Here is a 25,048-nt window from a genome sequence, read left to right as displayed (position 1 = left end):
GAACGCTTCATAGAAATGTTTTAGCAACGTCTTCATGTTAGATGGTCCTTATGTTATATTTTCAAGTGTTTTATTTTAAACTGTATTTTCTATTTTGTTGATCGGTTCATACACAGGTTATCAATACTTTGGGAGTTGACTCCTATACTACTTGCAAGAGATGTGATCAGTTGTACAGTACATTGGAGAAGTCAAAAGAAGGCGTACAGATCGGCTCACTGAGGACTTTCAGACCATTGTGATTAAGGATGTTTTTTACAGTGACTAGGCAGTTTATACTAAGGGACATTGCATTGATAACATATCTGTTTGCATTGCCAGATGTCGCAATGACAGCAATTAAGCTTTGCAACTCAACAAGAAAGAAAAAATAGCCTATCTATGAATTTTAGAAACAATTGGAATGAATGCACTTTTTTTTTAAACATGCACTTTTGATATACCGACTGGTTCGTCCTCTTGCGTCATTGGGCTGTGGCTGGACAACAAGCTGGACTGGCCCTGCAACAACGACCACCTGTACAGGAAGGGACAGAGCAGGCTGTACTTTCTGAGGAGGCTGCGATCGTTTGGTATCTGCAAGAAACTCTGTGGATGTTTTACCAGTCTGTGGTTGCCAATGTCCTGTTCTACACTGTGGTGTGCTGGGAGGCAGCATATTCTAGGAGGACACATCCAGGCTGAACAGACTGATCAGACGGGCTGGCTCGGTTGTAGGCATGAAGCTGGACTCTTTGGTGACTGTGGCAGAGAAGACGACCTTGGACAAGCTGCTGGGCATTATGGACGATGCCAGTCATCCTCTGAACACTGTCATCAGCAACCAGAGGAGTGTGTTTAGTGACCGACTGCTCCTTCCCAAGTGCAGGACTCATGTCCTTTATGCCATTGGACTGTACAACTCCTCTTTGCATGGGAGGATGGGTCACAGGAAAATGGACTGATCAAACACTTACCTACATACAATAACTTTAAAGGCTCATTAAAACATAGCCAGTGCAATAATATCTTAAACAGAGTGCAATATATATATATATATATATATATATATATATATATATATATATATATATATATATATATATATATATATATATATATATATATATATATTGCTCCTATCACCACTTGGACAACCTTGGTGTGTTACCCTTTCCCTTTGACATTCTATTTCCTCTTTCAGTCCCTGGTATTTTTCCATCTCCTCATATTCCTTCTCTTCAATGGATTATCACTTGGGACTGCCACACCTATTACCACTGATGTTACCGCATATTACCTACTGTCGTGATGTCTGGTTGGTTTGCCACTATTTGTTTATGTATCTCTGGATCTAGAGTCCTACAGGTGTTTAGCCTTGTTCTTCACCACTCTCTGTGGTTCCTATTTAGACTCCAGGGTGGCCAGCTCATGTGCCTTGGATATTTCTGAGTATGATCCAATGATGATGACAATTGGTTGTCTCTCTACCATACGCCATCATAAATTGTATATAGCCTAGTCTATGATTCTGAGATATATATACAGACACACACAAATCTATGCCTATTACAATTACCCGCGCTTGACCTTGAAGGGGCGGGTTTTGATTTGAAAAACGAGGGAGCGGCAAAGTGGGTGGAGTAACCCTAGTAGTCATCAGACACTTCCTGCTCCGGAGGAAGCGAGTAAGATTGTTTATCTTAGGTTAACTGCTAGCTTCTATTTACAGGAGGTATGTCAAGCTTTTAACATATTTATCGTGTTTGCATATTCTGTACACAAGAATGCACACAGATGCTTTCATATTCGGTGGTTTCTTGATTAAACTCCGTTTGCACGAGCAACCCGAGTGCGCTTCTCAGCTAGCGAGCTAGCTACCAGCATTGTCCCAACAAAGAGACACGGTAGCAGTGTAGCTGGCTAGCAGGCGCTTTAATTTAGTTCAGTTAGCCGACATGTCGTTTGACGACGTTAGTTGCTGCTGCACGTTTATACGAGTCGATTAGACTCCGAATTGCACATGCAAATGCATTAAACGGCAAAACATTTAATTGTTGGCACCGTTTCCTACTAGCTGCCGTACTTAGCAACTAACATTAGCTAGTGATAGCTGACGCAGCTAGCATAGTTAGCTAGCGAGTTGTCTACTAAATAAGGAACTACAACACCCGGCCATTTAGGTTATTTAGGCCGTCGAAATATAACCTACCTGCCCAATTTGTAATAAAGCCAGCTATTGTACATCTCGTGTTGTGAAAATTGTTATTTGCCGTATTTGCGTACGTTAGCTAGCTAGCTACCTCATAGAGCACGTTTAGCAACTTAGCTGGCTAGCTGTCTGTCTCGTACTGCTCGGATGTTGGAGAAACGCAGCTGAAGGGCCTCGTTGAATGACAAGATAGTGGCCAGTTAGACACACGCCGTATTCGGACACACAGCTGGCTAATAAGTGACGGCCACACATGCCATTTATATTTAGCGGGCTAGCTGTGTGATTTGGCTAGCTAACTATAGTAATTGGCCGTGCGGGATCTAGGTGGCTGGCGGCGCTGTAGAATGACCCACATGGATTTAGCAAGATGCTAGTAGCAGCTTCCTGATTTCAAGGTGTTAACGACAGTTCGTGCGAAAGAGCCCCGGTCAATTCACGATCCCGATTTGATAGCCAAATCAATGTTTCTCACGTTTTTTTCTATCGTTTAAAGCTTGTAAAGATAGACTTTCAAAATTTAAACTCCTTTTCAGTACCTGTTATAACAGTAATACAGTGTACAAAGCGACAAAAAGGCCTCCGATAGGGTAAAAAAAGCGAATCTTGCGGGTCCCTGTTTAAATGTAGTCTAGGACCCTTTGATTCATACTGAAACTATGTAAGCCAAATGTGTTTCATACAAATACACGAGTAAGTAGCATTACAGTTCTTGTGATGCATTTTCTCTATTAACAGAAATAACTCATTATCCTGTGTTTTTAAGTTTTCAGACTCTGATGAGGTCTTGAAGAGATCCTATGCTGTGTTACTTGAACTCATCATGTACTTCTACTGCTGCTCTGCCCAGAGTTTAGAGTTTTAATTAGGAGGACTAGACATTTTTAGGAGGACGGACTAGAATCGGGATTGTCTTTCAACACCCTTTTTTTGGAACCCTGTATCTCCTCGAAGGCTGCAGGTCCATTCAGTTTGCATTAGGCCTATTTGAGCTATGGCGGACGGAAGGATCTATGTGGGGAACCTTCCCATGGACGTGCAGGAGAGGGACATTGAGGAACTCTTCTTCAAATATGGAAAAATTCGGGATATCGAGCTGAAGAATAACCGAGGCACCATCCCCTTTGCCTTTGTTCGTTTTGAGGACCCACGGTGAGTTCCAGGGCTGCTGTTTCATTTTTTACCCTGACTGGCTGACCTCAGAGAATCATGGAGGAGACATTTCTCAAGTGTCTTTCGGTAGAAAGAAAGTTAGGAGCACTGTACTCTCTTCCCATAGGGATGCGGAGGATGCCGTCTATGGAAGGAATGGATATGGATTTGGAGACTGTAAGCTGCGTGTGGAATATCCTCGTTCCTCAGGATCCAAATTTAGTGGACCTGTTGGAGGAGGACCAAGGGGAAGGTTTGGACCTCCTTCACGCAGGTCCGAATTCCGGGTCATAGTGACTGGTAGGTTTTATGCCTTCAGCGTACCCCTTGGATCAGATTCAGCACATGTAGGTGCTATAAATGATTGGGTAGGGTATGCAAAGTGCTGGTCTTGCTCTCGCAGGTCTTCCTCCTACTGGAAGTTGGCAGGATCTCAAAGATCACATGAGGGAGGCAGGAGATGTGTGCTTTGCCGACGTGCAGCGGGATGGCGAAGGAGTGGTGGAGTTCCTCAGACGAGAAGACATGGAGTATGCTTTGCGTCGTCTAGACGGCACGGAGTTCAGATCTCACCAGGTCAGTGGCGTCGTTTGAATAGTTTAGGACGATCAGGATGGATTGATTCACACCTGGGTTTCAAAGCATGTTTTTTATTACTATTATTATTTATTATTGTACTCCCTCCATAGCTGCTTTTGTTTGTTGCACAGGGGGAGACTGCCTACATCAGAGTCATGGAGGAGCGGAGTTCAAGCTGGGGGCGTTCGCGTTCCCGGTCCAGGTCTCGTGGGCGATATACCCCTCCCTATCAGAGCAGAGGCTCCCCGCCCCCTCGCTACCGCTCACCTCCACGTCATATGTCTCGTCATAGCCCCCCTCCACGACGAGCCCCACCCCAGCACCACAGCCCACCCCCACGCCATTATCGGTAAACAGCCATGTGGTGCCAGAGCTGCTGAAGTGTCACCCCCACCCCCCATGTCACCCCCATGTTCTTTTAAGTTTTTTCTCCCCCTAATTTTGTAATTACATTCCATCATTGAGACAACCCCAAAGGCCTTAATCACTGTACAAGATCAAAAATGGTATTACAAAAAGACCCTCTTCTGGTCAACAACAGCTGGGAAACTGATAACTGCCAGGAAGAGTGTTTTAATGAGACAATGTTTCAGAACAGTTATCTTGATGCGTGACTCCAGGTTACAGTGACAGTGTGAGCTTTTAACCTGTGGCATTTAGGACAATTCTAATGTTAACTTTTGTCCATGTTAAACATTATTTAAAAAAATGTGGCGAAGCAGCTGTCCTGACAGGAGTTGTAGTAATCTGGTCAAACTTCTAAATTGTTTATTTTTTTCTTTTTTTTTAATAAAAGGCAGATCTTTTTAAATCATTTATTTTCTTGTGTGCCCCCTTTTTGTATCATGCAATAGATGTGCTTTATGCAAAATGCTTTTATTTCTTTTCTTTTTCAATTAAAGCATTGAGTCATGAAGTTGTTCTCCCAAAGTCTGGTAATGCGTCATTTTTGTAGATGAGTAAAGTCAGATTTTTTTTTTTATGTACCGACTTCCATGATTTTGTGGTACAGCTACACTGAAGTTATGGAACATACAAATGAGAAAAAGATTTTCCCCACAATGTTATGAAACTACTTCAAATGCATTACTGTCCAAAATGACCCTGTTTTGGAATCATACTGAATACTTGTACATTCCAGTTATTGTGTAATTCAAAAAGAATTCCATTGCAGAAGTGCACATTACTGTCCACCTGCTACAGACAGCCTCCATGTTCAAAAGCAACAGGGTTACTGAGAACTTGGCCAAACACACCTTTTCATGGTATTTTTCACCAATTTAAGATTAAATATTGAGTTTCTGTAATATATTACCCATCGGTCCGATTCTCTGTATCTGATAAAGGTTTGCAAATGTAAATCTTCCAGTGTCTTGCTTTCTAGCGGCAGTTCCACCGGTGTGGCCGAGATAGACGTCCCGTGCAGACTTGGGTGGAAGAGGCCGTGTGGGAGGCTGACGGCTCCTTTATGAAATAACATCAAGTGCCTGGCTTCTCTTTATTTGGACCCATGAATTCCACCCCATCAATGGGGATGTCCTTTTCTTTTATGGCTTTCTGGAAAGGAAAATTGCATGTGTTAGGAGTCTTTTAATGAACCCATTAAGACTTGACTGCAAATTCCATAATGCTCTGGACAGGCCCTTTTCAGTGTAATATGTAGTTGGTTAGTTACAAGTACACAGCATGTGTAGCATTTATACAGGACAAAATTTGTGCTGTATTTAGTTATGGCTAAAAGATATCAAAATCCAGCCAATTTGCTGATCTGATTTGGCTTCAGATAAAATGGATGGTTGTAGAGCACAGCTGCATAATGCTGTTGTAACATATAAAGGATCACACAAATCTTGTATCAAATATGACATCTGGTTAACTATAGTATATGTCAATGCTTTCTTCCAGCATAATGAAAATATGATAATGGTGATAATAATTTATCATGTAAAACTCCATTCAGGTTTACATGGGGCTTAAAGGGCTTTTTAAAGAAATGTAAAAACAAGCAAAACCATGAAATACAAGATAAAATCAGAAAATATTAAACATGCAATAACAAACAGCAGTATTAGAAAAATACAAAACACGTTCAAAAAGTATTAATGACAATATAATAAAAAAGTAATGTAAATTTAATGTACCAGTAAAATAAGGAAAATAACTAGCAAAATGCTATTGTAAAGACAAATGGCTGAAACTGTTTTAGCTGTTAGGGTTTTAACAGCGATGTGTTTATAAACCTGAAAGACTGCTTCACCACTCTTTCATACACGTAACATCAAGAAGGTTCACACTAGAAGACCTAATTACACAATTGTGAATATGGTTTATCAGAACCATAAGGGTGTATAAGTTAAACATTTCAGAGCAATGGAGGGAAACTTCTGCGTATGGGTAAAATGCAGAGATTCAATTTCCCCTTGGGGATTAATAAAATACCTGTAATCAGAGTGTTTATAAAATGGAAATAATCTTGGATCCTAGTCCATGATAGAATTCTTGTTACATTTTGCACAAGTTGTAGTCCATTTATTGTAGTTAGATAATGTCTTGTGACCCATGCTTTATCAAGGTAATAAAACACAAAAGCATGGATCATGGATGGCGTGTAACCAGAGCTGCAGTCTCACTCTGGTTATGATCTCAAATCATGTCGCTAAATCATGCACCGGTGTCGGTGACACTCAAAGGAAAACACTTGAATGTGGTGTAACAAATTGTGACATCCGATGATGTATTCCAGATCTGTGGTTATTATAAATGTGAACATTTTCGATTTCTGCAGATACAAATTACAATGAAAAGGTTCAAAAATATTACAAAATATTGTAATCCACAATGCTTTCACAGTGTACATCAGGGGTAATCTATTACAGAAAGCAGGTTTAACAAACCTTAACCTTGAATTCTGAGATGGCCAACCACCATAACCATTTTTATTCCAGTGGCATTGCCATCTCTGTGATGTGGCACCATATCCATAGTACCAAGGAAATCATGATAAATTTGTGTGACTGTGAAATTTGTTGTAGACTGCAATTAATCACATATCCAATTATTAGGCAATTATTATTAGGCTATTAACATATATTATGTATAACTTAACAATTAATGATGGTGGAGAAAAGCAAGTATACTGTGAAATAAAGCACAGAAGTAGAAGAAAATGTTACAATTTTGTCATTGCCTGTACAATGGAATGATTTCTATTCTCATACATTTACTACTGAAAGATCAATTATAGGAATGTGACTCTTTGCAGGACAATAAATTAAAGATTCATAGTAAGAGTCATAGTGGTGAACTGGCCAAGCCACATATAGTTATATTTAAAAGTTCTAATGAAATTAATTAAATTGATGTTGTGGTTCATATTATTGAATGTTCTTCACTATTGAATTTCACATGAAATGGTGAACTGAAAGTAAAAAAGAACCACTTAAATAATCTAGGTGCTGTTTTCACCATTCTGATGATTAACTCTGGTTTATGTCCAGTAATCCTGCTTGAGCTCGAATGAAAACCCTCAGTTTCCACGAATTCCGAATTAAGAATATGGTTTAGTTGACAACCCCTCTTTCTTGTATGCCCCAAGTCTTGAAGAAAAAAAAACCAATAAGCACAGGTAATTTATTTAGATAACACAGTCGTATGGGATTATTGATTATTTACCACAGAACTGCAACTGTGAACTGGGGTAGGTTTCCCGAAACGTTCGTAGCGCTAAGTACTTCTTAACCTCGTACGTTTCAGACGAGGTTACGAAGTACTTAGCGCTACGAACGTTTCGGGAAACCCACCCCTGAAAACTACTACGGGATTTCTGTTAAATGGCACCAGAAAGACGAGACTATCATGACAATGTGATTTATTTAGTGAGTTATCAGCGTCAATGCTCCAAGAAGCGTAAGTCTATACGAAAACAGCCCTACATAATCAATATACGCTGTTGTTCGTTGGCACCGGGGAAAAACTGTACTTGGAAAAACAAATAGGTTACCACTAAGAACGTCTCTTCTGCAGACTGAAACCACGTTTTAAGCAGTATCAAATGCAATAGAACACGATCCATCCCGGCAAACGTTCAACCTTCAGCATCTGTCAGCAGCCTATGGCCTTCACAAAAACATCTGTGATAGACAAGAGCTTCATTCTAAAGTAGTAAATACGATCAAATATAACCAAATTGACACGGGGTGAGTTTGGCTATACATAATTGATTTTTGATTAAAGTTTTTTTTTACCTGAACACAGGACTGATATTTCTTGAACATCTCGGTGCAAGGATCACCACTGCGATCTCCTTTTAAGAATTTTTCAGCGAACCAGCGGTTAAAACATTGGTCATATTCTCTTTTAAGATCAGTGCAACCTTCACCTACGCTGTTCATTTTTGGGAAAGACTGGCTACAAGTTTTCTGATGTATGACTAACGCTGTAGCACTGTATGTCCGTCATACCCGGTTGTGATGTCTGGAGCTTAACTTTGCTTGCACCACGTGGTCCAAATACGGGCCAGGCGCATGATTATGACGTGGTATGCGAAAAGAAATATTACAAGCGAATCACATAAATAACAAAATTGCTAAAACGTGAAAGCTAACGTATCTTGGACCTCTACACAAATATAAAAAAAAGTTAATAAAGGCCTGCCCAGTGTTTTATTTACACTAAACAAACATATAAATAGGCCAAACTAAATTGAATAATGACATTATTTTAGAAAAGTTTAGGATACACTTAAGAACAATGTGTTACCTCAATAATGCTTACTGGATGTTTGTTATCTGAATAAGCAATTTAAACATTCATGTATGTGTTATTTGATCATTAATTTATGTGTGTTAATTGAAAAAGTATGTGTGTGTGTGCATGTATGTAAATGTAAATATATATATATATATATATATATATATATATATATATATATATATATATATATTTCTCTCTCTCTCTCTCTCTCTCTCTCTCTATATATATATATATATATATATATATATATATATATATAGAGAGAGAGAGAGAGAGAGAGAGAGAGAGAGAGAGAGTTTTGTTTTCATGTGTTGTGGAATTTTATCAGAATAATTTACAACTTTGCAAAACACAAGCATTCAAAGGATCATTGATAAAAAATGCACAACAGACTTTAACATTATATAAATTTAATTCTATGTAGATAATTCGAATTTTTGAAGATAGAATTTTCCTTATATTCCATATCAAATTTTCTGCATGAACGTATCACTCAAAACACACAGAACTCAAGCATCAAACAGGATTCAGATGTCAACATCATTCAGATGATGATTTAGGAAACAGAGAGAAAGGCAAACAAATGGAATACAACTGCTCTTCACAGTTCACATTTATTCCATATTACAATACAGATTATCATTAGCGGCACAATGTTCTGACAATATACTATGTAGTTACACAGATTACAATAAAAATATATAAGCATACAGTATAATCTTTCAACATAAGCTAGGGTATTCTTTATTTCTTTTCTCATAAATAAAATGTCACTTCCATAAGCCAAATATAACACTTTTAAATATAATTCATAAATAATTAATTTTTTTATATCATTCAATATGTTTGATCTTTCATTTTCTGTGATTTATCTTTTTTATGTGTACAGAGCAATTAAAAATGGTAATACAGAGATATGACTGGGAATGGCATATGGGTGAAGGTTAGTGCTGAGAACACTGACACTTGAAACAACTGGTCAGAATTACAAGCATTTTGCAGATTCTTACAATCACATTGAATCCATTGCCAGAAGTGTGAGACAACCATACAAAATTCTGCTTGCTGGTAGATCAGAGCATACACACACACACACACACACACACACACACACACACACACACACACACACACACACACACACACACACACACACACACACACACACACACACACACACACACACACAAATGACCATCCACACACAAATGCCCATACACACTCACCACATGTAAATGCTATATATATGTCGGTAGTGGTGTATGAACAAGTCTCGCACACAATATCCTCACTCAACCCACATTCTCATGCAGAGCCATACTGCCTTCGCTGTACAGTCACTCACCTATCAGCAACAAGCTCACTGCACATGTCCCTAAATAAAGGAACTTAAGGCAAAAAGACTGATAAAAATAAACACATCTCAGAGATTTTAGATATATAGAGATTGTTTTCGAGTAAGGTCGGTTCGCTGAGTGAGGTACATAATTGTGTAGCAGCTCAACACGTCACTGAGTGACAGAGTCACTGGGGGCTGAAAGCTTAACTGATAATTACAAAAATCACTTTTCACCTGCAATATAATTCTGATAATACCTGAAAATAGCAAGATGTACTGAGACACAGACTAAGATTTCCGTGCAAATATTATTTGTAACAAACAGGAAATATTAAATAAATGCCTTTTTATAGTCAGCACCCCTCTTGATATCATTGTTTATTTCTAATTTGCACAGATAAAAACAAGACACCATGATTTCAATATTTTGTGCTTTTCAAAAAAATTGGTAGAGGATCACTCTATCACCTCCACTACTGTGACCATATGAATATAATACAAAACTGGCTATTCTTTTGGAAAGGGCTGTATGTAACCTGCCATAATATACATCCATTTCCCAGTGTAATTTGTTATTGTATGTTATTACTATCCAGCAAGAAAAATTCAAAGGGTTCTTTTGGCTCCTGCTTTACCTGCTTCTCCCAGCAAGGGTCGATGGAGGCCAGGAAGAAGACAAAATCTAACAGTTGGGTGTGAATATATGAAATGCCAAAAAAGGCCACAGTCTTTTTTATTAGACTACAGCAAGTGAAGTAGAGAAAGATGTTGAATCACTTGTTCTCTATGAGGATCTGGACCTTGTGGACCAGGTCACGGGCCATCACCAGCAGCTTTGGTACGTCATGCCGCTCCGCCATTTCTGAAAGAAACCATGGACATGAAGGAAGGGAGCGTTACAACAACACTCACTGAACACAGCTATTGTGTGCTTCAAGTACAAATGCACCATTGATCAGATTGTCGACTTAAGGTTTATTCTAACATGAAACTCTTCAGAGATGTCTTACCATTGAAAAACTTGATAATGTCAGTGAAATCCATATTGTTCTCAAGGATGATATCTCTGTACAACTCAACCAATGCCAACGCAATGAAGAGCACAAAGTGCCCAGAAGAGATAGTCCGGGCAGCCCAGATGGTTTCCCATACGGAGAACACGTCATTATACACCATTTCTTTGAAGGGGCACACAAATGATAACATTAACATATCTATAACCAGATGGCAATCTCAGATGTTATTCTCTGGAAATTAGTTTTCCATGCTTCATGAAGTGTGTGTGTATGTGTGTTGCATGATTCACAGCACCAATGACAATTCAGTGAGATATCTTGGTAGATATTTCAGATTATAAATTAAATACCATACTTGTTTGGCTTTCACTTCTACATTTGTATAGCTAGTAAAAATACTACTACTCTGTACTACAAATGATCTTACCTCTCTTAAAGTCTAAGAGGAACCATCGGTAACAGAAATAAAAGTGGGTGTAATCTCCATTCTGTTGCATCAACTCGAAGAGTTCTGAGTCAAGAATCTAGAAAAAATGCAAACAATGAAGAAAATAAACCATTCTAGAAAGGTGTGGAAACAGTGAACAAAAGTGAATCTTACTTGAATGAGGGAACGCATGTTGGCAAAGTGGGTGTCCATCGCTCCTCCATGTGGGAAGTTCTGGTTCATTCTTTTCATGAGTTCTGTAAAGCAGCTAAATGCCAGGGCCTCTAAAAATAAAAAAAAGACAATGAGTGAACACTTAGCAAAACTCAAATACTATCACATGCTTTGGGAATTCACTGTCCGTTATTATTTGGTGTTCACTTGGTGTGAACTTACCATCGTCAAGAATCACCAGCAGAGGTGCAAGTAAGTCGCACATGCCCTGCACGTAGCCAATATCTAGATGTTGCCAAACATAACTAAGAAAGCAAAAGAACAAAGGTGACCTCTTCGCAGTGTTGTGTTGCATCAAGAGTAAGACTGGTTGTTTTCTTGGTCAGAATAAGCCCAAGAGAGTCAGATTCACCTGCACATAATGTTGCGTAGTTTCTCTAGGTTGGAAGTGGTGAAATACCAAAAGTTCCTGTCACACCTTTGGACATCTTTGTCAATGCGGTGCAGGTTTAGGGTATAAAGGTCTAGCAGCTCTTGCTAAGAATCAAAAGAGCAGGGATTACAATGCACACATAAAGCACATCATGAAGATAGACATGAGCACAATATAGACATGAGCACTCCCACAGAGTGACACTAACAAAGAAGAGAGGGCACTCAATCACTTTTCATGATGCATTTACATCAGTTCACTCACAGAGTAAGTGGTCCCGATAGAGGACACTGGAGATGCAACGTCATTTTTATGTTCTCCTCCTACAGCTAGACAGTCTGGTTTGGGGAAGAGACTCTCCATCTCTGGCTCTTCCTCAGACAGGGCTGATTCGGTGCCCTCTGGGCTCGTAGTTGTGCCTGCCTCCATACACAGCTCCAGAACAGGCAAACCCACCATCGCCTTCTCTGGAGGGGTTGACAGAGTCAAGGGAGAGCCCAATGTAATGGGCGGCTTGGACAGGATTTCCTCTGCAGGCATAAAAATCAAGGCGGCTGGGATTTCCTCCATTTCAAGAGCAGACGGGGAGTCATCAGACATGTCTGGTGATTGCTTTGACAAAGACAAGATGGAAACACAGCCCCCGGGCCCAGGTTCAGTCATCGGGTGTATTAATGCCTGAACCCTGCACTGATCAGAGTCCCAGTTCCTTGCAACTGGGTTCCCAACATCAGACAAATTGTTCATTAGCAACTCTATGCGGTATTCAGACAGAAGCTGAGGAGGCTTGACTTTTGTTTCAGGAAACTCTGTGCTTGGTTCGCTGGATTTCTTTGAGTCCAACGTTGTTACCTGTTCATCGCTCTCAGATTTGTTTGCATCTATGGTTTTTGTTTCATCCACAGAACATTCTTTAGCTGGTTCTTGAGGAAGATCATTCTTGATGGGTGTTTTTTTGTTTTCTTGCATTTCCAAATCTATCATTTTCGCAGAGACTAATTTTTCTTTATCTATAGTTTCAACATTTTTCTGATCCTCAGTCTTCATTTCTAAGTCCCCAATTCCCTCTAAGGATAAGGTCATCTCTTCAGCAGGAGACTCTAGTGTCTGAAGTCCTTCTTTGCTCTTTTCGTTGTTTTCTGATTTTGTCTTTTCAGCTTCAAAGCACTCAGTCTGCTGTATTTCAGGTAACGTGGTATCTACTATTTCAGAAATATTAACCTCAGGTGATTCATTTAAATGTACTTTCTTCTTCTGAGATTTTATGAATTCGATTGAGTCAGTCCTTGTAGCTTCTTTGGCATCAGAATCCTCAAATTTTTCATTTTCCTGAAGTTTGATCATCTCATCTTCTGAAGCAAGGTCACCTGTGTGTGATTTCACATGTTTCTCATCCTCTGTCTCTAAAGCTGATGAGCTCTGTTCTACTTGTTCTTGTTTGATCCTGTTTTCAAGGCCAAAGGTAGTTGGAGGTTCTACAGAAGTTGCTGACGATGGCTCTGGTGCCGCTGTTTTCGTTCCAGACTCTTGTGTGGATGCATCCTCTGTGCTCGGAGAGCAATCTGACAGTCCCGATGCGACAGAGAAGTTGCGAGAGGATGGATGTCCAGAGTCTGGAGAACTGGTGCAGTTGGGAAGGGTACCATTTGGAATTCTGGGCTGTGGCTTCTCATCTTTTGGCTTAGGTTCAGATTCAATTGGGTCAACCTCATCAACAGACCCAAACACCTGCATAAAGCAACAACTAGAGGTAAGAAAAAATCAAATGGGAGTGCTATGAAAACCTCATAGTTAATCAGCTAAGACTCACCTGAGTGCTGCTGTTTGAGTCACTCTGAGAACAGACATTGCTCTGTTTCTCTGAACTGCTGCTCTGGGAAGACTAGACGGCAAAAAATTGACAAGGATGCATTCAGCCATTTATTCTTCATGCTCTATGAATATATTAAATACATTTTGTAAAAATTAAGAAATTCTGGAATTTACTCTGATGCTGTAGTAATTCGGCCTTACAAACCCTAATGCTATCTTGTTCCTTCACACACACAAGATAGGACTGATCTACTTCTTATACATTAAAGCTAATATATGAAGAGGGATGTCTTAAAGTTGGTCCCATCTTGCACTGGAATTTTGTACATTTTCCTCCTAAGACAGCTTGCACCTGAATCTGTATGACATTGACCAGGATCAGCAGTTGTAATATTTTGTGCAAGAAAGGGCATGTTCCCATTTGTTAATTCAATCAAAATAAACCTTATCAAGTATTTTTAACAAGCTAGCTATCATTAACCTGTAGTCTATTGTCCATGGCAATATCTCTTACATCAGTGCTAATGGTGGAGTCCTGCTGTAGGTCCACGCTGGCTCCAGAGGCACACTTTGCAAGGGCTACAGCATGTTGTTCCTTCTCACGCTGCCTCACGATGGCCTCACAGCCCAGCCACTCACTCATGGTCTGCTCATAGCACGTGCGGACCTGCTCGTCCACCTGCACAGAGCACGATGCGCTCAGGACATCCACACTTGGGAATATTTGTTCTCGTCCTGCATGCCAGTCAGGAGCATCCTATCCTACCTCTTTCCTCTCCTCTGAAGTCATGGTAAAGTGATAGTGGCCCAGCAGGAATGGCCAGACTTCTTTACGCAGAGTTGGTTCTATGCCGCCGTAGTACACCAGACGGAGAAGCTCTGCCTCTTCATAAGCCTTCCAGAAAGAAAGAAAGTACAAGATTGACTGGTGCCTTTTGGTATATATAAAAAAAAACCAACATTCAGGCATATGTTCGGCGGACATGGCAATGGTTTCTGCTCACAGAACTATCCTGAAGAAACGTTTGCCACACTTCTGTGGAGAGTCCTCCTTTGGCATCGTAGGGAATGTCAGACTCAATGATAGTGGGATTCACAAGAGCAGAGAGGTGTGTGCGGACTGTGGACAGGTGGCGGCAGTAGGCCAGCCCTTAATGACAGAAATGTATGAAATAAGAGCTTTGTAGGTTTTGTAAAAGAGGCAGACATTTTGGAGGCAATCTTGAAGATGTTACGTACAGCCATAGAAAGCACGAGATATGATCTGGTACTTCATGGTCTCGCAAAGTAACTTCAAGGGTGCCCTGTAGAAGTTAACAGATTTAGAATTACAACCTCATAATTTTTCAAATTGTATTTATGTATCTGTTAATTTGGGTGAGTGTTGGGTTAGGGGCGTGTATGGATAGATAGTGTGGTTATGTGTTAAACTAACCTGTCATGATTGCAACCATTGGGAAGTCCCCCATCAGAAGAGCCATTCTGAGAGCAGGAGGAACAGGAAGACTTCCTTGGAATGGGCTGCCACATGCTCAGGTTCTGGTCCATCAGTTCTGGTCCAACTGTGTCATTATGAAAGTATCCAAAATATCACAATCTGCTGCTTTTCCCTCACTAAGTTCACCATCGCCATCACCGTCACCACCATCATCATCATCATCACTATCTGTGCCATAGTTCAACGTTGTATCTGAGAACTACGGTTTGGAAGAATGAAACTGCGTAACTAAGGTGGAAGCGAACAGTGACAGACCAAGATCAGAGACCAGGTTCTCTCTCTCTCTCCCAAAACAGAGCGAACCATGAGATGGATGGTGCACAAATGGAGAAGCAGAGGTATGAGGGGATGCTCATGCCATTTCTGATGAGGTGGGAATGATGGGATGCTGTGGCACCATCACAACCTATAGAAACAGGAGGGATGTTCACAAGACAGGGTAGAAGGTACAGGCCAGATGGGGAAGAGGAAATACTTTACAATGACAAACCACATGTGACAACACGGCACCACAGTACAGGATACCACCAAACACCACATACCAAACTCTTGACTGCCTGGATATATTATCCGGAACACATAATCCGTTGCCTCGTCATCGTCCTTATCAGAAAAGGACTCACAGGAGCCATGTGGACTTCTCTTCCGTAATTTTGGGAAAACTTTCCCCTGTTAAACCACAAAAAGTATTATTTTCTACTCAATAAGTACATATATCTTGTGCCAGCAATCTCTGGTCTTCCCTAGCCATGTCTGGTTAACAGATGTTAAAATTTTTTTGTTTGTTTCCATGCTCACCTTTCCCCTTTGGGACCACAGGGGAGGATCGAGCTGGCCGTGAGGCAGAAGTCCCGTCTCCAGACATGTGAGGAACTGCAGCAGATGTCCTCCTTTTGGGAAGCGGAACGGTGGTCTCTGGATCCCGTCCTGACTCACCAGAACCACAGTGCCCCCACTGTCCACTACAGACACCAGTACATCATAGGGAAACGCTGAATGTTTGCGAAGCATACAGAGTAGCATGTAGAGTAGCGTGTAGAGTAGCGTGTAGAGTTGGATGACTGGATGACTACTGGACTCACGGATGACTACTCACCACTTGAAGCTCAACCCTAGCAAAACTGAGCTTCTGTACATTCCAGGAACCCCAAACCCACACAACGACCTAACAGTCTCCTTTGAGAACATCTTGTTAACACCATCAGAAACTGCTCGAAGCCTGGGTGTAACGTTGGACAACGGATTGTCCTTCTCAACACATGTTTCAAAGCTGACCAGATCCTGAAGATTTCTCCTCTGCAACATATGGAGAATATGACCCTTCCTTTCACAGGAAGCTACTCAAGTGCTTGTGCAGTCTCTAATAATCTCTAAGCTGGACTACTGCAATTCCCTACTTGCAGGTCTTCCTCTACGGGTCATCAGACCTCTACAACTAATTCAGAATGCTGCAGCACGACTGGTCTTCAATCTCCCCAAGTTCTCACATGTGACTCCTCTGCTACGCTCTCTTCACTGGCTTCCAGTAGCGGCACACATCAGATATAAAACCTTGATGCTTGCTTACAAAGCCAAAAATAGACTGGCCCCTCCCTACACGATGTCCATGGTAAAAAGCCGATCTGTACAGCGAACACTCAGAACCTCAAGCTTGGTTCGACTTGAAACTCCATGCTTCAAGTCTCATGGAAGACAAAGCTCCAGACTATTCTCCGTCCTGGCTCCAAGGTGGTGGAATGATCTTCCATTAGCTGCTAGGACTGCAGAGTCTATTGCTATCTTCAAGCATAGACTGAAGACTCACCTGTTTGTTGAGTTCTTACCAGAGCACTAACTCAGCTGATACCACTTGCCGTTGTTCTAAATTGTATGACTGTCTATGGTTATTTGTGCTTCTTGGCAAACGTCTAACTTGCAAAACACTAGGTAATGATATTGACTCCTGTAGTTTAGTAGTAGTCTGACTCAATGGTGTCTTGAATGCTGGCCTATCCGTACTATTACCTAGGATGTATTCTGTGATCAGATGCAAATCACTTTGTAAGTCGCTCTGGATAAGAGCGTCTGCTAAATGCCGTAAATGTAAATGTAAATGTTAATGTAAATGAGTAGCATGTAGAGTAGCGTGTAGAGTAGCGTGTAGAGTAGCGTGTAGAGTAGCATGTAGAGTAGCGTGTAGAGTAGCATGTAGAGTAGCATGTAGAGTAGCGTGTAGAGTAGCATGCGTACACAGACTAACACCGGGTACTGCTGGATGATATTCATTTAGCAGGAGCCTCAAATCCATCAAGGATTAATGTCTCATTTACCTTGTTGATGGCAGTGCAAATACACAATTTCTTCTAGACGAATGGTCATTGCATAATCCCAGTATACACTGTTAAAGGAGCATACAAGAAAAAATAAATAAGCCAAAGAAGCAGACGCACAGACCATTCAGAAACTACTGTATATAATCCTGTATGTTTTTATTTATTTATTTTTTTACCTTTTTTCATAATCAAACTCTCCCATGTTGCCATTCATCAACTGGTTTGGTGTCCACTTCAGCGTCATGAGCTCTGCAGTCTGATGAAGAGATAAGTATCCTGGGATAGCCTCCATGTCATCTGTCTACAGAAACAGACAAGGCACAAGATGGGTACATTCATTTTGACTTGTCAGGGCCTGCTCAGTGAGGTCCGTTCTCTAAAGATATTGAATCATATTAGTTGATTCCGTACTGGCTGAACCAGGACGTTATTCTTGCCAAACAGCAGCGTGGCCCTGGAGTTCTGATGGAGAGACTCCACGTAGTCCCGGGCCCACAGAGACGGCCTGTCATCCATGCTACCACTCGACTGCCTTTTCTGGATCTACAAAAAAGTAGTGCATGTATGAGATGACTGCATTCAGCATTTGGCCCAAAGTGGTGGTGAAGGAGCACTAACGAGAGCAGGTCGTTTGGTGGGCGAGTCCTGTCGGCAGTGGCCACTGTGGATGCGATGCCTCTGCACCAGCTCATCGGCGGAGGGATCTGTCCAGAAGTGGTTAGCTGTCTTCGCCTTGGTGTACTCCAGAGCACAGGGACCAACTAGAGGACATAGATCAGTATGGGACACAATCATTGTTAAAGGAATATGCCACTCTGCTAATATAGCTAACTGGGAAATTATATCTATATAATGATGGCAACTAGCATAATTTCCAGAGTTCTGATTAAGAAATTAGCTTTCATGAGGAAATTTTTCACTAGGTCATTGTGAACAGTTTGAGATGAGATACAGGTGGTTGACCTGGATCCACCTGGCTCATACGACATGCAATAACACACTATACAAATTTATAATTTTTTCATTAAAATTTTCATTAACAATTTTCCTTTTATTCATGTTTAGTCGTTGGGTCAAGCCATTCATCAATTATGTCATGGTACAGCCTTTGACCCCTCCCTTCAGGTGTGTGTTTATGTGGTCTGAATCTATTGCCATATATGTACTTCCTGTGGGTGTGGCTGTTTGTGTATGTGTTCACCTGTCTCGTCATTATAATGTGTTAGATGCGGTGCTTGTTATGTGTTAAGTATATACATTAAGTATATATATATATATATATTGTGTTCTGCGTGTTCTGCGTTAAGTGACTTGCCATTGTCGCTTATGTTAAATAAACTACGTGTTTTGCATGGTACTCGTCTCTGCATCCTCTCAAACCTCGCACATGAAACTCTCACCAGATAACTCTGATCAAAAGTTTACATACCCTGGAAGTTGTTGCATGATAACATACACACAAGTTGACAGACGCAGGTTTAAATGGCCACTAAAGGTAACCATGCTCACCTGTGATCTGTTTGCTTGTCAATCAGTGTGTGAGAATTAAAGAGTCCATAAGTTACAGTGCTCCTGACAGACTCTTACATGAGACATGGGGAAAGCAAAAGAATTATGAAAGGATCTGCTGGAGAAGATAGTTGAACTTCATAAAACAGGGTTAGTATATGAAGAGATATCAAAGGAACTGCGAATGCCAGTCATCAGTGTTCAAACTCTAATTAAGAAGTGGAAAATGAGGGATTCTGTTGAAACCAAGCCAAGGTCAGGTAGACCAACAAAACATTCAGCTACAACTGCCAGGAAAATTGATCAGCATGCAAAGAAAAACACAGAACTAACGTCAGCTAGTATGTAGGACTCTCTGAAAAAGAGTAGTATGGCTGTTTCACCATGCACAATAAGGAGGTGCTTGAAGAAAAATGTGCTGCACGAGTGTGCAGAAGAAACCCCATACTACGCCACTGCCACAAAGCAGCCCACCTACAATATGCCAAACAGCAGAGAGACAAGCCTCAGCATTTCTCTAACAAAGTTATTTGGAGTGATGAGACCAAGATTGAACTTTTTGGCCACAACTATAAATGCTACATTTTATAGAGGAGTCAACAAGGCCTATTATGAAAGTACACCATGCCTACTGTAAAACATGGTGGTAGATAGCTGATGTTTTTGGGATGAGTGAGCTAAACAGGCACAAGGAACTTGGTTAAAATTGATGGCAGGATGAATGCAGCATTTTATCAGAAAATACTGGAGGAAAAGTTGTACTCATTAGCACGGAAGCTGCTCATGGGATGCATCAGATGTTCTAACATGACAATGATCCAAAACACAAGACCAAGTCGACGTGTCATTGGCTACAGCAGAACAAAGTGAAGGTTCTGGAGTGGCCATCTCAGACTCCTGACCTCAACCTCATTGAGCCACTTTGGGGAGATCTCAAACGTGCAAAAACAGCCCAAGAATTTACAGGAACTGAAGGCATTTTGCCAAGAAGAATGGGCAGCTTTACCATCTGGGAAAATAAAGTTTCTTATCCACTACAACAGAAGACTTCGAGCTGTCATTGATGTTATAGGAGGCAATGCACAGTTTAGAGGACTAAGGCATGTGAACTTTTGATCAGGCTAAACAATTGTTTGATAATAAATGGCTTGACCCAACCACTAGTCAGTATTACTCTCTGAGAGTGTTTTTAAAAATCACAAATTCTGCCAAGGAATTTAAACATATGAGCACAACTGTAACTACATACATATTATACCATGGGCTTGGAAAATACAATATGCTTGATACCCAGTAAGGATGCAAGGATTGGACCATCAACTGGGTCCCTCAGTAAAGCCTCTCTCTCATAGAATTTACTGAAACAAAATGAAGACAACTCTATGAACAATGCAGCAATGTAAACTATATACCATGAGGGATAGTGCACTCATACACAAATATAAATAATGGATTTCTAACCTGCTGTTCTCCACCAAGTACAAAACAATCTTATCCAACACTTTCTCGGTCAGCGCAGTGCGGATCCACAGGTGTTTAATGGCCTGAGGTGTGAGATTAGGAACCCGGGCTTGCTTACGGGTGCTTTCCTGGCTCATCTGAGACTGGTTCTGTCTAGAGCATTGCAAACCATCCATTAAAAACACATGTAAATAATTGAAAATCATATAAATATCACCCATCAAGGGGTGCATTAAGTGTTCTTTAAACTTCAATTAAAGGAATAATCTACTGGATTTACTGGACACTGGAGGCATATGAATTGTTTATTTATTTACAGTGTATATTATAGATTTATTCCTAGACTTGTGCCCTCGTGCAAGCACACAAGCCAAGGAGCATTAGATATGTAGGTCTCACTTGTTTTCGACAATCTGCTCGAGCTCCTGCACCTTCTTGCACAGCTCCTCAGCAGGAGGAAAGATCTTCCCCACCTTCATGAAAAGCGCGGCCAACTTGTTGCTACGCAGAAAGCCTGCTGCCCGCCTCTTCAGCCCATGCAAAACGCACGCTTCCACCACAGCTGCGAAAACATTGCGTCCGTGCCACAGATTACACAGCGTGTGCGCTGTATGCACACACTGGGCAAACAAATACGCATGTGCTTAAGATATGCAAAGTGGCTGCACAAATGAAAATGGATTAGGAGCACAATGGACAATTTTATTGCTCCTCTTAGCAAAATGCCCCATGGTTCAATAGCAGGTGAAGCCCCTTGTTTATCAAGCAGAGTTTACCAGTTTGTCTATTTGCTTACTTGCTGCACCAAAAAAGACTATAGTGAGTGCTGCTTCCTCTCTCTCTCTCTCTCTCTCTCTCTCTCTCTCTCTCTCTCTCTCTCTGATCCTGTCATGATGCACAGATTGGTAGGTGGATGTGGCAGAGCTTGACCTTTCAAAGTGTTGACACACACGGATATGATCTCTGCCTTCGGTCAAGGCAGTGAATGTCAACGGTCATTAACCACCATTAGAAGGCTTCCCTTCACCACTCAGTTACTGAACCTCCACTGAAAATGCTTCTCCTCTGCTAACAAAACAGCTCTTTACATTTACTGTACGTCAACAGGATCCCACCACAGTTTGGCATTATAACGAATCAATGCAGTTTCTCTCAATAAGATGGATCAAAAACTTTAAAAAGATTTTGAATCAACCCATTAGTACTGTGTAAAATATTGATCTGTATGTGCTGAGTGAGTCATTTCCTGTAAAGGACACAGTGTTGTACAAACAAAGCTCACGCTTCCTTATTGAGCATTCAAAGCTGATTCAAAAATAGTTTGTCTGAAAAGGCAAGAGGTCACAAGCTTACCACAGAATGAGATAATATGGCTGCTGTCCTCGTGAACAAACTTTCGAGTCACCGCCTCCTCCATTATCTGCTTCACCTAAACAGGAGGATGTGAAGGAGGTGGGCAAACATTTCACTAACAAAAGAATTAATTTATTGATAAAGAGCTGTGGAAGATGGTAGAGAAAAGGACAATTAAAGATTGCCAATTACAGACGTGAAAGGCAGGTGGGAACGTGAAACAGAGACTGTAAGTCGGACAGGTGGGCGTGTTCACACATGATGATTTCCACTATGTGTTGAGCATTTTGAGGTCCTTGCTGACAGTGAGTCATATGTGGTGTAGGTCTAGCAGGGACAGAAACATCCACGGTATTGAGTAAACTAGCGTCCTCTGTCACTATGACAAGATTGCTTTTTTAGGCTCTCTGCAACACAAGGGGATGATCAGTGTTGTAACGTATTGGTTTTAGGAATGACTTAAAACTGTAATTTGGGGCTATTGCAATGACAGGACATTTTAATAAAGAAAGAAGTTCATACACTGAAAAAAGCTGTTCCTGCTAACTGGTTTCCAGTTAATATATGGCCTTGCCATAGGGAGAATGTATCCTGGAACTGTATTCCTGTATTCCTTTATTCTAGGAACGTGCACATCTTTTAAAATCTCATGTTTTCTACCTAAATATTGTCAGATGTAGGCTATCGTACCTATGTAGCTGTAATGTTATCATTTTTAAAAAGCCTTGTTTTGTTATTATTCAAAAAGCCTTGTTGAACATTATAATTATGGAACAATCTATTTTATTTATTTATTTTTGTATGGAAAATATTAAGATTTCCTGTTATTATTTTTGTTACATTTGTTACAATTTCTTGCATTACTCTGCGATATGTACAACGGATTTATAGTGTCATTCTTGCTTAATTTGTTTTTGTGCATGCCTTCCTCCAGTAAACTGAATGAATCATTCTTAAGGGCAAGGTAGCCTTTTTTAACGGAACAAAATGTCATGTCTTCGCATAATAAAGGAAAACGATACGGGTCTTTTTTCCATTTCAAGCGTTAGGCCCACCCACGATGAGCTGTCGTGTTCTTGTGAATGATTTTCACCACTGAACCGCATGTGATACATCTAAATGAAAGCCATTCAGTTACAATGTACTGATAAATCTGCCTTAAACGGGATATTCGAATACAGTATAGCTTTATTTTGCCAGCGCAAAATGTGGATTATATTGACGTTTAGGCACCAAAGGACAAATAAAATGACCTTGTTTAGATACATGATTCTCTGGCGTAACAGTTTCCCCCATTAACGTGAAGACTTGAGTGACAGTACCACAAAAAGCAAGAACAGACGAAAACATGGCATCAGCATCAATGCGAGTTCTATCATTTTAATACTCCACCAAGCAGTGCAAGGGCTCAAACACAAAATAATGAACAAAACGAAGTGGTAGTCATATATTTCTTTTAGACAAAAATATTTATTCAATTGTTTATGTCGTCTTGTTTCCTACAGGCGATATTGGGACGCAATATATCGAACAAGGCAAAACAACGGTTGCTAAGGAAAGCGAGACAAGCTCGGTCGTTTGCAAAAGCTAATTATTCTACTGCCGAAACACGGATTACCCACCTCTTTCTTCACGCTGCGCAACAATCGCTGACGCGTCTCTGTCTCTACAAGGTAAACAAATCAATATTCTTGTCATAATGACTATGTCCAGTACTCTAATGAGTTTGTCACATCACGCTGGCTTTGAGAAACAAATTCTTACCTCCCATTTTGATTTATGGTTAATATGTGTTATTTCAAATTGTAGACCTCCTGTTATCCCTCACCAGCTCGGCTTACTGATGAAAATGTACGCAGGATCCGGCGTCGGTCACACAGGCAGAAGCACTGAAATTGTCACCGTGAGTCAGTGCTGCGTATTTCCAGGGTGTGGCATCACCGATTTATCTTTGTTAAACATGAGATTTCGCGCCAACATTCTCTGTGACCAAAGCCGAAATGCTGATTTACTGTAATACCTTAAAGCTCATTATAATTTCAACTATTCTATTATGTTTATGCGAGGTCTGCATACCACTCTCTTCCATGCACGCCCTTGTTCATTGGTTACATGAAAGCCAATCCTAAAACAGAGACAGCTGTGCACGTTATGGACGCGCCCCCTTATCATGAACCTTATTGCCAAGTAAATTAATGCGAACGTAACACCCGTGTGTCATATGTATATTTACGAGTTTCTTTTTACATCATGACTAGTGAAACACGCTTTGCCAGTTAGCCATGTGATCTACTACCTCAATGAGTGAAGCAGCGTTCTTACAGCACCATGGACAGCAACCAAGTATATTGTTTTAACCCAATACAAGTAACCAGACAACCAAGTGGGTGAATTCATAACAGGTTATGTATATTACATATTTTAAACTTTGTCTTGCATGTTTAGTTACTGTAATCTATTGCAATAATTTGTTCAAGGAAACACTTTGTTTAATAGTAAAAATGGAGGATGCTAATATTTACGGTTTGGGGCTTCTAACTGCACCTATTTGGACAAAAAATATATATATTTGGCCTGAATGGTATTTTTAGATAAGGAATCTTTTTGAAGAGCTGTTGGTGACAACAGCAATGTAAAACATAATCAGCAATGCAAATGTAAACCCTTAATAAAAAAGTTAGGACTAACGATACGTTTGAATCCTGCAGGTTTTGCTACATTGGATTTTTTTTAATCATTTTAATATAATAATCAATAATAATATATTAATAAAGGCTTTTCAGTTAGGCTAATGGTTAGGTCATTTAGTATCAGGTACCATAAATAAACATAAACATTAAAAGCATGACCGTGTGTCGCTGTGGAAAACTGCTAAATGCTGCCAATGTAGTTTAATGCACCAACCAGAAATATTTTGCCTCCAGAATCACCGAAAGAGTTTACCTCACACCACAGCTGCTTCTACTCGCGGCTTAATATTGACCTTTTTGCGTGTAATTGGCTTAAGTGTGCAGATATCCAACACTACTGAAAATAGTGA

General features: G+C 40.5%; 3 protein-coding genes across 4 annotated transcripts; 1 reads left to right on the top strand and 2 right to left on the bottom strand.

Annotated features, from left to right (window-relative positions):
- Positions 1 to 1,617: 1,617 nt before the first annotated feature.
- Positions 1,618 to 4,319, top strand: srsf9 (serine and arginine rich splicing factor 9). 2 transcript variants are annotated; one of them, XM_077020608.1, is made up of 5 exons: positions 1,618 to 1,714; positions 3,146 to 3,343; positions 3,471 to 3,643; positions 3,747 to 3,919; positions 4,054 to 4,319. In XM_077020608.1, the coding sequence occupies exons 2-5, from the start codon at positions 3,186 to 3,188 to the stop codon at positions 4,273 to 4,275; spliced, it is 726 nt and encodes a 241-aa protein (XP_076876723.1). In that variant the 5' UTR covers positions 1,618 to 1,714; positions 3,146 to 3,185; the 3' UTR covers positions 4,276 to 4,319. The 2 variants fall into 2 exon arrangements, with proteins under 2 accessions (XP_076876723.1, XP_076876722.1); XM_077020607.1 differs by having other exon boundaries at positions 1,622 to 1,714; positions 2,958 to 3,343.
- A 42-nt stretch (positions 4,320 to 4,361) lies between these two features.
- Positions 4,362 to 8,421, bottom strand: triap1 (TP53 regulated inhibitor of apoptosis 1). The gene is made up of 2 exons (XM_077020609.1): positions 8,167 to 8,421; positions 4,362 to 5,479 (listed from the first exon to the last, which is right to left on the bottom strand). The coding sequence occupies exons 1-2, from the start codon at positions 8,311 to 8,313 to the stop codon at positions 5,402 to 5,404; spliced, it is 225 nt and encodes a 74-aa protein (XP_076876724.1). The 5' UTR covers positions 8,314 to 8,421; the 3' UTR covers positions 4,362 to 5,401.
- An 848-nt stretch (positions 8,422 to 9,269) lies between these two features.
- sgsm1b (small G protein signaling modulator 1b) lies at positions 9,270 to 24,126 on the bottom strand. Its single transcript, XM_077020601.1, has 25 exons — positions 23,773 to 24,126; positions 23,631 to 23,674; positions 22,009 to 22,084; positions 21,055 to 21,217; positions 20,656 to 20,808; positions 20,485 to 20,552; positions 18,304 to 18,446; positions 18,097 to 18,228; positions 17,862 to 17,986; positions 17,683 to 17,750; positions 16,172 to 16,335; positions 15,916 to 16,042; positions 15,311 to 15,437; positions 15,115 to 15,179; positions 14,880 to 15,025; positions 14,642 to 14,770; positions 14,390 to 14,554; positions 13,874 to 13,945; positions 12,328 to 13,791; positions 12,043 to 12,167; positions 11,853 to 11,935; positions 11,631 to 11,740; positions 11,457 to 11,553; positions 11,024 to 11,191; positions 9,270 to 10,875 (listed from the first exon to the last, which is right to left on the bottom strand). Exons 1-25 carry the CDS (start codon positions 23,777 to 23,779, stop codon positions 10,787 to 10,789), a joined length of 4,110 nt encoding a protein of 1,369 aa, XP_076876716.1. The 5' UTR covers positions 23,780 to 24,126; the 3' UTR covers positions 9,270 to 10,786.
- Between the last annotated feature and the right edge of the window lie 922 nt (positions 24,127 to 25,048).

This window comes from Brachyhypopomus gauderio, chromosome 10, assembly GCF_052324685.1.
Source record: "Brachyhypopomus gauderio isolate BG-103 chromosome 10, BGAUD_0.2, whole genome shotgun sequence".
NCBI classification, from domain to species: Eukaryota; Metazoa; Chordata; class Actinopteri; order Gymnotiformes; family Hypopomidae; genus Brachyhypopomus; species Brachyhypopomus gauderio.
The sequence above is the reverse complement of the archived record's forward strand: the minus strand, read 5'-3'. Positions and strand labels throughout refer to the sequence as shown.